Source organism: Diadema setosum, chromosome 21, assembly GCF_964275005.1.
Source record: "Diadema setosum chromosome 21, eeDiaSeto1, whole genome shotgun sequence".
In the NCBI taxonomy this organism is placed as follows: Eukaryota; Metazoa; Echinodermata; class Echinoidea; order Diadematoida; family Diadematidae; genus Diadema; species Diadema setosum.
This window is the reverse complement of record NC_092705.1, coordinates 27451925-27465568: the sequence shown is the minus strand read 5'-3', so window position 1 is coordinate 27465568 and position 13644 is coordinate 27451925. Positions and strand designations below refer to the sequence as shown.

The following is a 13644-nucleotide window of genomic DNA, read 5'->3' as shown; positions in this document are numbered from 1 at the left end:
AAGGGTTAATTCCTGTAAAAATAAAACTCTTGTCATGAAAACGACACACATACACAAATATGCAAATATACTTATTTGGCAGTACACATACACACACACACACACACACACACACACTCATTTTTTCATGTTTTTGTTTTTTTGTTGTATGTTTGCAATCTCTTTTGAGGGCACATCTCAGCAATTAATGCCGCCTCTGTTCCAAGTTGTCAAGCCGTACAAATCTGCATATATTCACATGAAAGGATCTTCTTCCATATGACTTGAGTTTGTTTGTTTGTCTTTTTTTATTTTATTTTGTTTTGTTGATGTTATGTTTTTTGTTCAATACAGTAAATGATTGGCGTAACCCAGAGCCCATAAGTGCAGGATCTTGTGGATTAAAAAAAAAAAGAAAGAATATATATATATATATATATATATTCTTTTTTTTTATTTAAATTTTTATTTATTATATATATATATATATATATATATATATATATATATATATATATATATATATATATATCATGTATATAGTTATAAATAAAGCTGTGCTTTGCTTTTAAAACCAACAGCTAAAACCAAGCTGCATTGAAGTAAAAAGATACATCTACTGTCATGCCTGTTAGTTCCTTAAAATTGAGTTGAACTCATTTTTTTTTTTTTTTTTTTTTTTTGGGGGGGGGTAACTTGTTGAGGTATTTATATGTTCATTACAGTGAGGTGAATCTAGGCCTTGAAAGCATCACATAAACATTGTGGATGGAGATGAATAACAGTAATAATTAAAATGTATTTTTCACCATTTTCATTAATGAAAATAATACTCAAGGTGCACTCTTAGATGAAAGCATAAAAATGTGCATAATGACAACCTTTTTTGACAGATAACTGATACATCTAGAAAAAAAAATACAAGGGGAGACTTTTTGATATCAGAAGACATAAAAAATTATCTAAAGCAGGTAATGGAGTGTAGCCCACCAAACTCTACTGTGGTGTAGCCTCCGTATTTATCCTTATCCTTCAAAGGTTGCCCCCCATGGTCCTCGGGATTATCACTGACCCTTGTCTGCCTTTTGTCTGTCCACCCTCCTTTAATCCCCCTCCCTTTACCCGTTGGGCTCCTTGCCCATGACTTCCAACCCTCTCCCCCTTTTTTTTTTCTTTTTTTTTATGTGTCCATAGCCCTCCCCTGACTGTTCTTGTTGTGTGAAGTCCTTGTATATGTGATTGCTTTCCCTACCTGTTTGTCATTTTGCCTCTGACAAAGATTCTACTAGGATTGAAAGCTCAGGCCCCTTTTTTCTCCAAGACAGTAATGGAGTACAAGTACTACAGCATGAAGGAAACAAAGGAGCAAAAGCTGCAGGAACACATCTATCAGATATTAATTCCCAGGGCAATTTACATAAATGCTGTTATTTAAAGTAAAAGACAGTAGGATAAATGCAGCAAATTTGTGAACAAATTATTTGTTAAAGTTTGACAAATATAAAGAAAATGATTATCTAAATATAATTGACACCTGAAACTCATCTCTCTCTCTCTCTCCCTCTCTCTCTCTCTCTCTCTCTCTCTCTCTCTCTATATATATATATATATATATATATATATGCAAACAAACTCTTAATATATATATATATATATATATATATATATATATATATATATATATATATATATATATATATATATATATATATATATATATATATATATAATATATACATATATATATATATATTAAGAGTTTGTTTGCATATGGTATGTATTGTGTTCCTGTGTTATTCATTCCTGTATAGATTAAGCAGTAGAAACAAACATTTTCCACCTCAGAAAATTGCCTAAGCATAAGTTTTATTAATAAGCTGTGAGCAAGTAAGCAGAATGAAGCAGAAAAAGATAGAAAAAAAAAATTCTGCTGGGAAGTTGTCATGTTTATTATACTCAGTATAAATATCAATTCTTTAACAACTTAGCTGATTCTCCAAAATACAATTTCCAGGGTTCTTCTTGTTAAAAGTTGAGATATTTCTCATGATCATCCAAACATGGGTATATTTCATATGTTTTAGAAAAAATATGAAAAGTTTGATTGTAAAATTGGCTAAGTGTCATTTTCAAACATTCTAAAAAAGTTCATCATCATCGAGAGCAAAATAACACTAACACCTGTAACATAACAAGGCATATTCTTTAAGTTATGATCTAAAATATCCTGTATTTTCTTATTATTTTCTATGTTTAGCATCCGTAATTGCAAATATTTAAACATAACAAAAATGTGCTTAACTCATTTTGCGCTGAAACTTTTCATTTGCAGCACCAACCAGTAGGTGTATGATTTGTCTTTAAAGTTGAATAGCCAAACACGAGGTATATGATACCTCATTGGTGACCTCGAGGGAATTAAAGACTCAACAGATGACGCCCTAGCCTGGCTTGGCAGTTTGGATTTACCACTTTAGCTTCGCATATATATGTCATGCAACAAAAAGAAAAAAGATACCTCATTGAAAAAAACAGCAAAACAAAAACAAAACATATCTTATAATCCTCTGACATTGAATAGAATGAGCAGCCTTTCATAGAATGCAAGAGTATAAACAAGAAAAAAAAAAAAGGTTGACGCTCATATCCTTGACTTAAATTGATGCCAATGGTAATCACCTGTTGGCCTTTACATGTGATACAACCCCCCCCCCCCAAAAAAAAAAAAAAAAACCAAAAAAAAACAAAAACAGAGAATTCCCTTTCCCTGCACACGTGTTGAAGGTTGCGACATTTCCTAAAGCATTTAGAACACGGTAAATTACTATTGTAGATGATGCAAGAACTCAAATTGTTACAGAAACTGCTCCCGAAAAAGATGTGTATCTGTATCTTTGAAAACTTAAAATAGCATTGACAAATGTATGAAAATGGCAACAACGGACTCATGTGAATGACAGAAAAGAGGAATGATGGGGAAATATGGGGGAGGGGTAGAGATGCAGGGCTTGATGAAGCAGACGTGAGGACAAGGAGATACGTGGGGAAAATTAATGTTGACTCAATTGTGCTTGAAGACCATTTATTTCACGTTCTTACACAAGATTATGTCTTTCTTTTGAAATTACTTTCACTGTCTTTCAGGCAAACGATGAGGATCATTTTCTATTGCAAGTATATGTTACTCAATACATAGAAACCGCTTGGGGTCCTCATGATTGTAGAAAGTTGTTCATTTCAAGGACGCAAGTACATTAAGAATTGCGCCCCCTATTGATATTCATCAGTTTGCTCTCTCAGCAGCACCCGGCAGCTTATCTAAGAATTTTATTCCTCCGGCAGTTTTATCAAATGCCATGAAATATTTCGATGAACTACAACGACTGTTTCAACTTCATCTCGTCTTCGTGAATAGCCATGGAAATCGCACAGAAACTAACTCACGATCACGCAACATTTCACAACTCCAAAGTAAATTTGCATATGTAAACAGGGAGTGCGACACTTGTAGCGCAGTGCGCGTGCGTTTGTTTGGGTCATGTGACACGTATTTGACGAATCATGGTTGCTGTTTCTCGGCCACCGCCAAGCTTAGTTTTCTACGGAAAATGACGAAGACCGATGTAATCAGTAATTTTCATCAGAACTGTGAAATATTTCAACTCGCCATTGAATACAACTAACTCTCCCGATATTCACATTTTACAGATATGTACATGTCAAAAATTCATATACTTTGTTGGAATATTTGCGTTAGTTGCTGACCTGACAGCTCGCCGTTTCGGCCGGGGGCTTTAAATTCTCCATAACAACACACGTAAATGAGCTCCGCGGTGACACGATCGAGTTTTACGTGCGCATTCGATTCCATGGGACGCCACCACTCGTACTCGGTCTCAGGCCCGATAGCTTCGAGGCTAGGCTAACCCTGTATCGGTTGGTGATCAAACACCATGCAGTTGTCCCATCCATATGCCATACGTACACGTAAACGCCGACCATGTCAGACTGCGTAGTATCGTAAGAAAATCACATCGGGAACATCTCGAGACAAAGGGAAAACCAATGACTGTTTCACGGTTTTATTTCTCCAAATCAGCCATTTAGACCCACCAACAATGGATCAATCGGCAACGACTAGTCTGACTAGTATGTGGGTCACGGAAGGTGAGACGATCATCGTCTATTTCATAACAATTTTTCTTGTGGTTTGTTTTGTTCGAGTGGAATGGGTACGGTACAGTACATGAGAGTGGACGTGTGTGCGGGTGTGAATTCCAAAGTGCTTCCACTTTGCTTTTCAGAACATATTGGCTTTCAATATAGTCCACTTGCCACGCTCGCAAGCCGTATTTACCTACATCACGTTGTTCCTTCTGACATGATTTACACTTAACGAAGTCTTTTCTACATAGAAAAATCTAAACCAAGCATGGCTCATGCACCTTGATCTGGACAGTAGATTACTGAAAGAATTCCACTGCCACAAAACACCAGGCACAATCAATGATGATCAAAATAATGCTGCTTTTAGAACTATAGAGTAGCATGCAGACCTGTATTTTTGTTACACAGGTGCAGATATAGGCGATGGCAATAGCATGATTAATAATTTCTGTCATATGGTCTGTTGCTAAAATACTATTGGAATTAGAGCAGAAACTAGGACTAGTTAAGAGAGTAGCTGTAGATGTAGCAAGAGCGATCATGTAATTTGTGTAATGTCACTTTTAATTTAAAGAGGAAGGATCATTAATTCAACATGCTTAGGCCTACGTAAGTACTGATAACGTTAATATTTAAAATACTAATATTTTATCTACCCACTGAGATACCACCTACCTGCCTTTGCACCATTAATATGAAAGCCATCCTAACTGTAATATTAACTTTTGTTACATTTTTATATTTCATTGACATCAATTATTTTTATGTCACAATTTTAAAAACTACCCAACCAAGTGTGAGGGCAATAGAAATTATTTTTTATTCAAAGCTGAATAGCCGCATGCTGTGCAAGTGAACACTGTGTAGACCTATTGCCTTTTATTGTGTATACTACACCATATGTATCACCATGTCTCTGTTGTCTTCAGTCTAGCCTGTCTCATTTATTATAGAAGAATATGATGTGCCAATTCTTGATTTGTTTGTGTGTTAGGGAGAATTCAATTATCTTTAGGTGGTATAACAATGACTCAATGTAGTGTAGATTCTACAATTCAGATGTAGAGCTGAGCCTATGTGGTGATGTCATGATATAGTAAAGTAGGAAGTAAATTTATACACTACAGTGCGTCCTCTGCTGGTGAATATTTGAATAAAGTTGCATTACTTTGTCTAATTGACAGTGCTGTAGAGCAAGATAATGCCACATTTGGGTGACGTGAAGATATGCAGGTGAATAAATATATTTCTGCATAAATAGGTTTGGTTCCACAATGGAATCATCTTAAAAGTTTCATCAGTGAAAACTTCATAAATTAATGAAATCAAGCTCTCCGTAGTGAGATTTCATGAACCATTTCTTTCATTTTGTTCCATGAGGCCATATATTTGTTATTGTAATACTTCTAAATACTCACGCTGGAGACAGATTTTTGCACATGGCATCCTATTTTGCATAATTTTGTTTACAGGTTTGATTGTAAAATATTAGCAAAAATGATATGAAAAATGAGTAAGTCATCATATCCTTTTGAATGAAATTATACCACCACAACTTATAAGAGCCTCTCTAAAGTCACATGTGCACAGAGCCCTGTGGGAAATAAGTTGGCATGATACAGTGCAATGAGCCAGTGAGCATTAATATTAAACAACTCTATACGCTACATGTTTAATAGGGATTCTAATTCTAAATTTGCGATCGAGAAATAGGGCCTACAGTACCAATCAATGGGGAAATGTACACGCGCACATCTTATTTACATTGGATATAAGGATCACAGTCAATTTTTTTTTGCGTGTTGTTAAATTCGCAAAATAGCACCTGACTCGCAAAATTCACATACACAAACACACACACACACAAACACAAAAGTAATAGATAGGTCCACTTGCATGGCAGGATCATTTTTGCCTGTGAAGGACAATGTGCTCCTGTATTGTGTCTTGTTCTTGATGATTACATTTTACATATTTGAGAGATTCCACTTCCAAGCATGTATTGTATGTGTATGGTGGTATAATGGTATCAGAATGTGGGTGTTTATTGAGGGTGGAGAGAGAGAACAAGAGAGAGAGGGGGGGGGGGAGGGGTAGGAAGAGAAAGACAGAAAGACAGATAAAAGAACCAACAAATGTTATTCAAATGTCTCCTTTTCTATTAGAAAAGTTGAAGCATTCACCGCTAGTCATCACATGATCACAGCTTTGTGTACGTCATATGTAAGTTCATGCCCCAGTGCTAAGCAGCCAGTATCTTTTCTTATTAGTCACCAATTTTTATGTAAGCTCTGCTGGCAGTAGCTGTAAGAAAAAGGCTTGCTTCCTATATTATAATTTGTTGGGTTTTCTTTAAATCGCACGTCGTACATGATGATCTATCTTCATAATTTCATGCAGCTGCACAAATAATATGGCCAACCAAATTAGAGTAAACATCCTTCTTACAAAGATTGCATGAGAGTTGAAAATCTGTGAGATTGTGCCTTTTGTTTAATTCCTTGGAATATGCCATGAAGCTAGCCGTATAGTAGACACAATGAGCAGATGCCACAGTCTGTGTGCTGTGAGCTCGATGTGGCCAGGCACAATGCAAGACCCACTGCTCGTTGTCATACATGTAGTGTGGTAGAGTGGGCGTGTAATGGAAAGGAGATTGGGGTTGCTGCCGCAATTGTGCTTACTGTATGTAGGCATTTTTGGCAGTGACCATGAATCAACTGTCTCACCTACAGTGCATTCAAGCTGTTTTGCGTACCCGGTACTTCCTTCACCCAGCTAACATGGGATATATTGTCAAGTGGGACATGTACAATTGTACATACATGTAGATGTACATTTGTATCATAGCATCATTGACACAGTGTTGGTTGAGATTTAATGATTGTCGGAAAGTGCAATGCAGAGTGTCCAAAACCCACTTGCCCAGACACTGCCAGAGCAGGTGAAACTCACTATTGGGCAAAACATGATTGGGCACATGCCTAGGAAAAGTGTGGGGCCCTTGCCCAAATGCCCATGTGGGCTTGTGGAAGAAATTCTGTATGTACAGTACCGGTACCATGATGGTATCAAGAAACTGGCATGCATTTTGCGTCAGGTCGTTCAAGAATATTTGTTGAAGAATATGTAAGGTCCGACATGGAAAATGTATCTTCTTTCTCTTATTCAGTACCCTTGAATGATCTGGGTCACTTATCTCAAAGAAAGTATAAAATGTATCACTCTTGTGGCATGTTGATTGATCTTTATGGCTTGCTTGTTTTTGCTTGAGCAAATAAGTGTGAGGTTGACTCTATGAAATGAGAATTGTAGTGGATGCGTTACAATGCGATGTAAAGATATTCTAAAACAAAGGCCCATTGCTTACTCAAGAAATAATGTGCTTGCTGTACTCTGCAACAAAAAAAAGAAAACTATATCAAGCATGTGGTGTCACCACTGTATTGTTCTTCAAGTCTTTTGTTGTACGTCGGATTAGTGTCACAGAAGAAAGTGCTCTTCTTGAGCTAGGATTGTAACATACTATAGGCATACACTGCTTGTGTGTGTGTGTGTGTGTGTATGTCCTTGACTAGGGAGAAAGCCAGGGCTGGGGGGATGATGCCATCGGCTTGGGAAGTGGAAGCAGGGCTGGCAGAAGACTATACAGTGTTCACTGTCGTCATTAATTTGCTTCCAAGCTCTCCTCAAAAGTGAGGCTGGTATACGGGGGCAAACTCTGCAGCTGGTCCGATCTGTCTTTGTCCTGTACAGCTGAGCTGGTCTCCAAGCATCGCAAAAGACAATAAGGAATACTTTCCTCTGCCTCCCTTAGACTGAAATATTGATGGGACAGCCACATTTTGCTTGAATGATGCCTCATATTACCTAAATACAGCATTCTATGTATGTGTAACAGAACAATTTGTTCCCAGTTAAAACCACACAAAGTTGGTTTATAGCTATACTTGACAACTTTTTCAGTGTATTATCTAGTGTTTACATTTACAATTACAACAGCATCAGGTCTTTGTGGCAATTGTGCTTCGCTACCTGTAGAGTATGATCAGATCATATGTGAGCACGTGCTGCAACAGTTTGCTGCTGGGTTTGCTAGCCGCAGAGCATTACATGCAATCATGTGGCTGCTCTGGAGCTCTACATTGTTCACCTTTGATCTTCAGTTCAGTTGCACTGGAGTGCATGCGAACATCTATCTGTGGTGGGGAATTCCACCTTTTTTTTGAAAAGAATAATTACTATACTAAAAAAAATGATTTGAAATTCATGAAATTCTTCCTCTAGGTGTTTTTTTTTTGTTTTTTTTTACAACTGATTCTAAGGACAATTTGTCAGTCAGTTGCAATAAAAAAAAATATTTATATCTGAAAAAAGAAATAATTTTTGTTTTATTATAAGGTAGTGTATATAGACCTAGAGAGATCACTGTCTTGCTTCTGATTAGTTTTCATCCATTATTCATATATTATTTAAGCGAATAAGACTTTCATAAACAAAGCACAGTGATAACACAGTTACCATTTGCTCAATTCTGTCCTCTGGTCATTAAAGTCAAAATTGAGTTCTTAAAAACAAAAAATTATCTTGTAAGCAGAAGGAAAAATATAAAGAATTGAAAGGAACGAAAGAAAGAACTTCAAAACTTCTTCTTCCCCACCCTTACTGCACTTAGACACAATGACAAAGAGGTACAGTTGTACTAAGTACACACAAACTATTGCACATACCTGCCATGTACAGGTGCATGCCTAATCATATTTGACAATAAGGCAGGGCTTGGAGCTGATTTTTGTGTGTGTGTGTGTCTATGTATCAGTATACAGCGCTATTAACTTTGGGCTTTGTTTGTTTTATTTATTTTTTTTCATCAAAATAGTGCTACTATTTGCTTACTCTGTAGGAGGGTTGGAACAATGTTCACGACACTATTGTCAAGTTTTAGTTTAGTCTTTTTATTTTCATTTCATTTATCCACCCCCCCCCCCCCCCCCATTTCAAAGGGAACTTGAGGATGTGCGTACCTGTGATACATTTTATTTCCCATGGATTTCCCACATGGTTTATATAGCACATGGCAATGAATGAAGGCATAGGAATTTGTGGGGTATTCATCGTCATTGTATCACCAGCCTTCCATGTGGAACTACCACTGGACTTGTGTTGTAGAGTTTCTTTGTTGTCAAAACCTGGGTCTGTCCTGCAAAGCCAATCGGAGAGTCTTGAAATTTGGGGAGATCCATGTGGACAAGTCATGCAGCTCGAACAAAGTGATACCAGAAGGAACGAAATGGCTATTGGTAGATGGGGGTTGTGAGGTACCCCTTCCTGGCCAAGTACCCTCCTTCTTTTGTGTACACTCACCTCTACTCTCAGTCATCCCCATGATGATATTGTAGCCCCCTTTCAAACTATGCCTGGCCCTTTGTGTTATGCCCCCACCCCACACAACAGAGCTGTGACCGGCTTTAATAATAACTTCCTATCCTCGGCCCATTCATCCTCAAAATTTAAAGTCCACATTCTAGCGGAGGGCAAGTGGGGGTAAAGTCGCCAGACTGCATACTCCATGTACTGGTCTGCTGAAAGAGGACTCCTCCCCTCTCCCCCACCCTACCCCCCCCCCCCCCCCCCTCTCACTCTTCAAAAAAAAAAAGTGACGTTCCTGCACGAGGCAGGGTTTCCCATTCCACAGCACAACAATGAAGTTGCGGTTTGCATGAAAGCAGGTGTTATCCTGTACCTATTGTGCTTGTCCCCTCTCTCCGCATGCCAGTGGAGCGAGCCCCTTCAGGCCTGCGCCACAAATTGCTCCCTGACACCCACCCTCCCCACTGCTGAGCCCAGCTGAGGAACAGATAGCTCGTTTCTATCTCGGGCACTTGGGAATGATCAATGGGAAAACCGATGTATGTGTGTGTGTGTGTGTGTTTGTGTGTGTGTGTGTGTGTTTGTAGTGTATGTTTGGATTGTCTGTGTGTGCGAACAACGTATGTGTGTGTGCCTATAGATACACCAGTGCGTGGCTTTCGTGGGCCCTTTAAATTGCCCATGTGCGTGCCAGTCCTGCTTTTGCTTTCTTTGTGAGTCCCAAATTGAGTGTCATTGTCTTGTGCACCCAGGCACTCACAGTTTTTTTTTCCCCCCTGTCTGTTCTGATGTAGGCCTGATCATGTCCCCTTTGTACCTAAAACAGGCCCTTTGGAAACTCCCAAAGCTGTGGAGCCAGGTGATCTGTGTACATAATACATCGAGGGTATTTAAATGTCATATGAAGTAGACTAATGTCTATGTAGTGAACGACACAGCTTCTGTAGGCCTAGTCATGTTTAATACACATGTGTAGTGCCATTAGTTAATGAAAGATACTGTATATGGCATATATTTCGTGAGGTTTTTATTTTTCTGAATATCGTGAGTCAGGTGCTATTCATGAATTTAACAACACAAAATTATTAAATCAGACCATGAGATGAATGTGACATTCATTACTGTACTCTGCGTATGATCACGAATTTACCACTCTTAAAATTGTCGGGACGTCCAGATTCCCCCCCCCCCAAAAAAAAAGAAAAGAAAAAAAAAGACACACTAAATACATGGTGTATACAGTAATTGTGCATGAGTCCTTATATTAAAGGGGCATTCCGGACGATTTTCATAATTTCACATCATGTAGTACATAAATCAACAGTTCCATGTGTAGATTCATGGACTTTATTGTGGTCCTTGAGCAGAGAAACCGATAAATTGAAAATCTTAAACAAATTACACTGAACAGTGTTGATGACATCAGAGCCTCATATATTTCAGAAATGTAGCAGTGTAATTCCATTACAATACCGCTTGCTCAACAAGTTCACCTGTGAAAAATCTATGCATGCCTTCTTCTTTTGTTCTGCTTCCTTGAGCTCCAACTCATGCATTCTTATGGTGAGGCTGTCATGTCATTATCCTTGTTCATTGCGATTTGTTATACATTTTGAAAACATTCTCATTCCTTATCCCAATCACTATGAATTCTGAAACTCTGTACTCAGTTTGACTAATTTATAGTTGTTGAAATGTAAAAGTCTGAAAATCATCCGGAGGTCCCCTTTAAATATTTGTCCTTGCCTGCTGGTCCTACATATGACAAGTATCAAGTGAAGCACTTCACAATTTTTCTTTTTCTTTTTTTATGTAGAGGAGTGACATATGCCCAAAACTTCACCTTGTTATGAAAAAAAAAAATGCCCAACACATAACAAGAAAGACTCATTCAAAAGAATCAAACAAAGGATGAGGATCTTTGTGGGAGGGTTTTGCACATTGCTGGTCCCATTGACTGATGGCAGAGTACCGCCCTCCCTTGCTGCTGTGGCTTTAAACTCGAGAAAGGAGCTTTCAACAGTCATTTGTAATCAATACTGGGAGGGCTGTAGACCATGACAAATATGCCGTCGTGGAGGTCATTTTATGGATATATGCTGGTGGATTTTGTTTAAATGAATATGTTGTGCTTGGTATCAAGACAGTTGTACAATACAATGTGTAGCGCTTAGCATTGTGTATGACACTTTCCTCTTCCTCTGTTACTTCATAGTGGATATCATGTGATCGATAGAATAATGTCTGCCACATGAGTGTGTGTGTGTGTGTGTGTGTGTGTTATGTGTTATGTGTGTCATCTTTTCCTAGCTTCCTGCTGTAATATTTTATGAGCCTTGATACATACACCATATGGCAGGCATGGGACTGGGCAAATACAATTGCAGAACTTTGGTTGTTGTTTTCTCAAAAGTCCCTGTGTGCTGAAGGTTGAAGAATAATGATGCGTCACTAACCATATCATATACTGCCACATGATACTACGCAAGCTCTACCAAACAAAAGATCACAGGTATTCCTATCCTGAACACACTCTTGAAGCAGTACTTGTGATGTTGTTTCATATTGTAAAGATTATGGAGGAATTTTGCCATTTTTTGTTCAGTTTTGTGTCACATGCTCATGTGTTTTGTTTCTGTTACTCCTGCAGGAACGCATAACAAAAAGTCATTTCTGTCTTTGTTAGAGTGAATGGCCCGAATTCACGAAGGTGGTACAAATGAAACCATGGGTTTAAACCATGGACAAAAACTATGGAGCGCCAAGTGTCGCATGGAATATCTCGTTACGAAATCACTCATTTTGTTGATGAAATTATTATTTTGTAACGAAATGACAACATTTTGTAACTAAATGAACATTTCGTCCACGAATGATAATTTCGTTAACGAAACGGTCATTTTGTCGACGAAATTACCAATTTCGTAACGAATTATTCCGTGCGACACTTGGCGCTCCATGGTTTTTGTCCATGGTTTAAACCATGGTTTCATTTGTACCACCTTCGTGAATTTGAGCCTACTCTGTATGTGTCTATGTTTATGAGTTTTGAAATTGAAAAGCAGTTTATAAGCATTGCAATGCTACTCTCTATCAGAGACGAAATCCCTTAGGGTTCCTCGGTACTGTGTGTAGCGTGTGCAAACTAGAAGTGAATACTCCCTGCAAAAATTTCTTGTTGCAGGTGTATTCTGAGAAGGGTAATCTCAGTTTTATGTAAACGTTAATAGTGACAATTTACTTGACAATTTTTTTGAGGGAAACAAACTACCAATGGGAGTACTTGACTTGAACTGGTTTTGATTTGTCTGACGCAAGTATTTGTTTTGTTTTGGTCCCCCCCCCCATATTTTGTTCACACCTATAACCCTGACTGCAGACAGTCCTGAACTTTGAATGATAATCATGCAAATTGAATTCATTTGCAATTCTGTCATACAGATTAAAATCCATTTAAATCCATTTGGGTTTAAAGCCTTACAATCGTGGCGAATGGTTTGTGCGGCACGGAGACGAACGCAAAAAAAAAGTCATGCACATGCTGGAATATCGGCTACTTGAATCTGCCCCCCTTTCTTCAGAGATGCATCTGATGTTGTGTTAGATGAGTCTGTCTTTGATATTCTGGGAAAATTGTAACAGGAGAGTGAGGTGATTATTTCTGCAGAATTTGGAGGTGGTTGAACTTTTCTTGTCCTTCTTTTACCTACTGTAAATCCTTCCGAGCTCTTGCCTTTCTTCATCAGAGCTGGAGGGGAAGGAAGATAATTTGCTCTGTGTGAGATGGATTTCTTTTGAAGATACCAGCCCACCCCTCCCCCTCTTCAACACCCGTCCCCCTTTCTTTACCCCCTCCTGACAAGAACCACCCTCTCTGTCTCTGCCCCTCACATATTTCTCTCCCCCCTTTTTTTTTTGTGCTTCAGCTCTGCAGCTCTTTGTAGACAAAAGATTCACATTGCCTGGCTGATGCTGAGATGTGCCGCAGAAATTGTGTTATCGGTGTGTGTGTGTGTATTGTTTGAAGTACACATGGTAGCTTTTCTACTCGGCACAGAGCTTGACCCTTTGAACAGTGAAGGCGAGGAGATGAGATCGATGGCTGCGGCAGCAGGGAAGGCACTTAGC

General features: G+C 38.4%; 1 protein-coding gene across 1 annotated transcript in view; it reads left to right on the top strand.

Annotated features, from left to right (window-relative positions):
- The first annotated feature begins 3928 nt into the window (after positions 1 to 3928).
- The window catches only part of LOC140244252 (transcription factor Dp-2-like), a 68003-nt gene continuing 58287 nt past the window's right edge, over positions 3929 to 13644 (top strand). Inside the window, exon 1 of the mRNA XM_072323888.1 lies at positions 3929 to 4146. Within this exon, the coding sequence (XP_072179989.1) occupies positions 4098 to 4146 (49 nt within the window). The 5' untranslated portion in view covers positions 3929 to 4097. The remainder of the gene's footprint in view (positions 4147 to 13644) is intronic.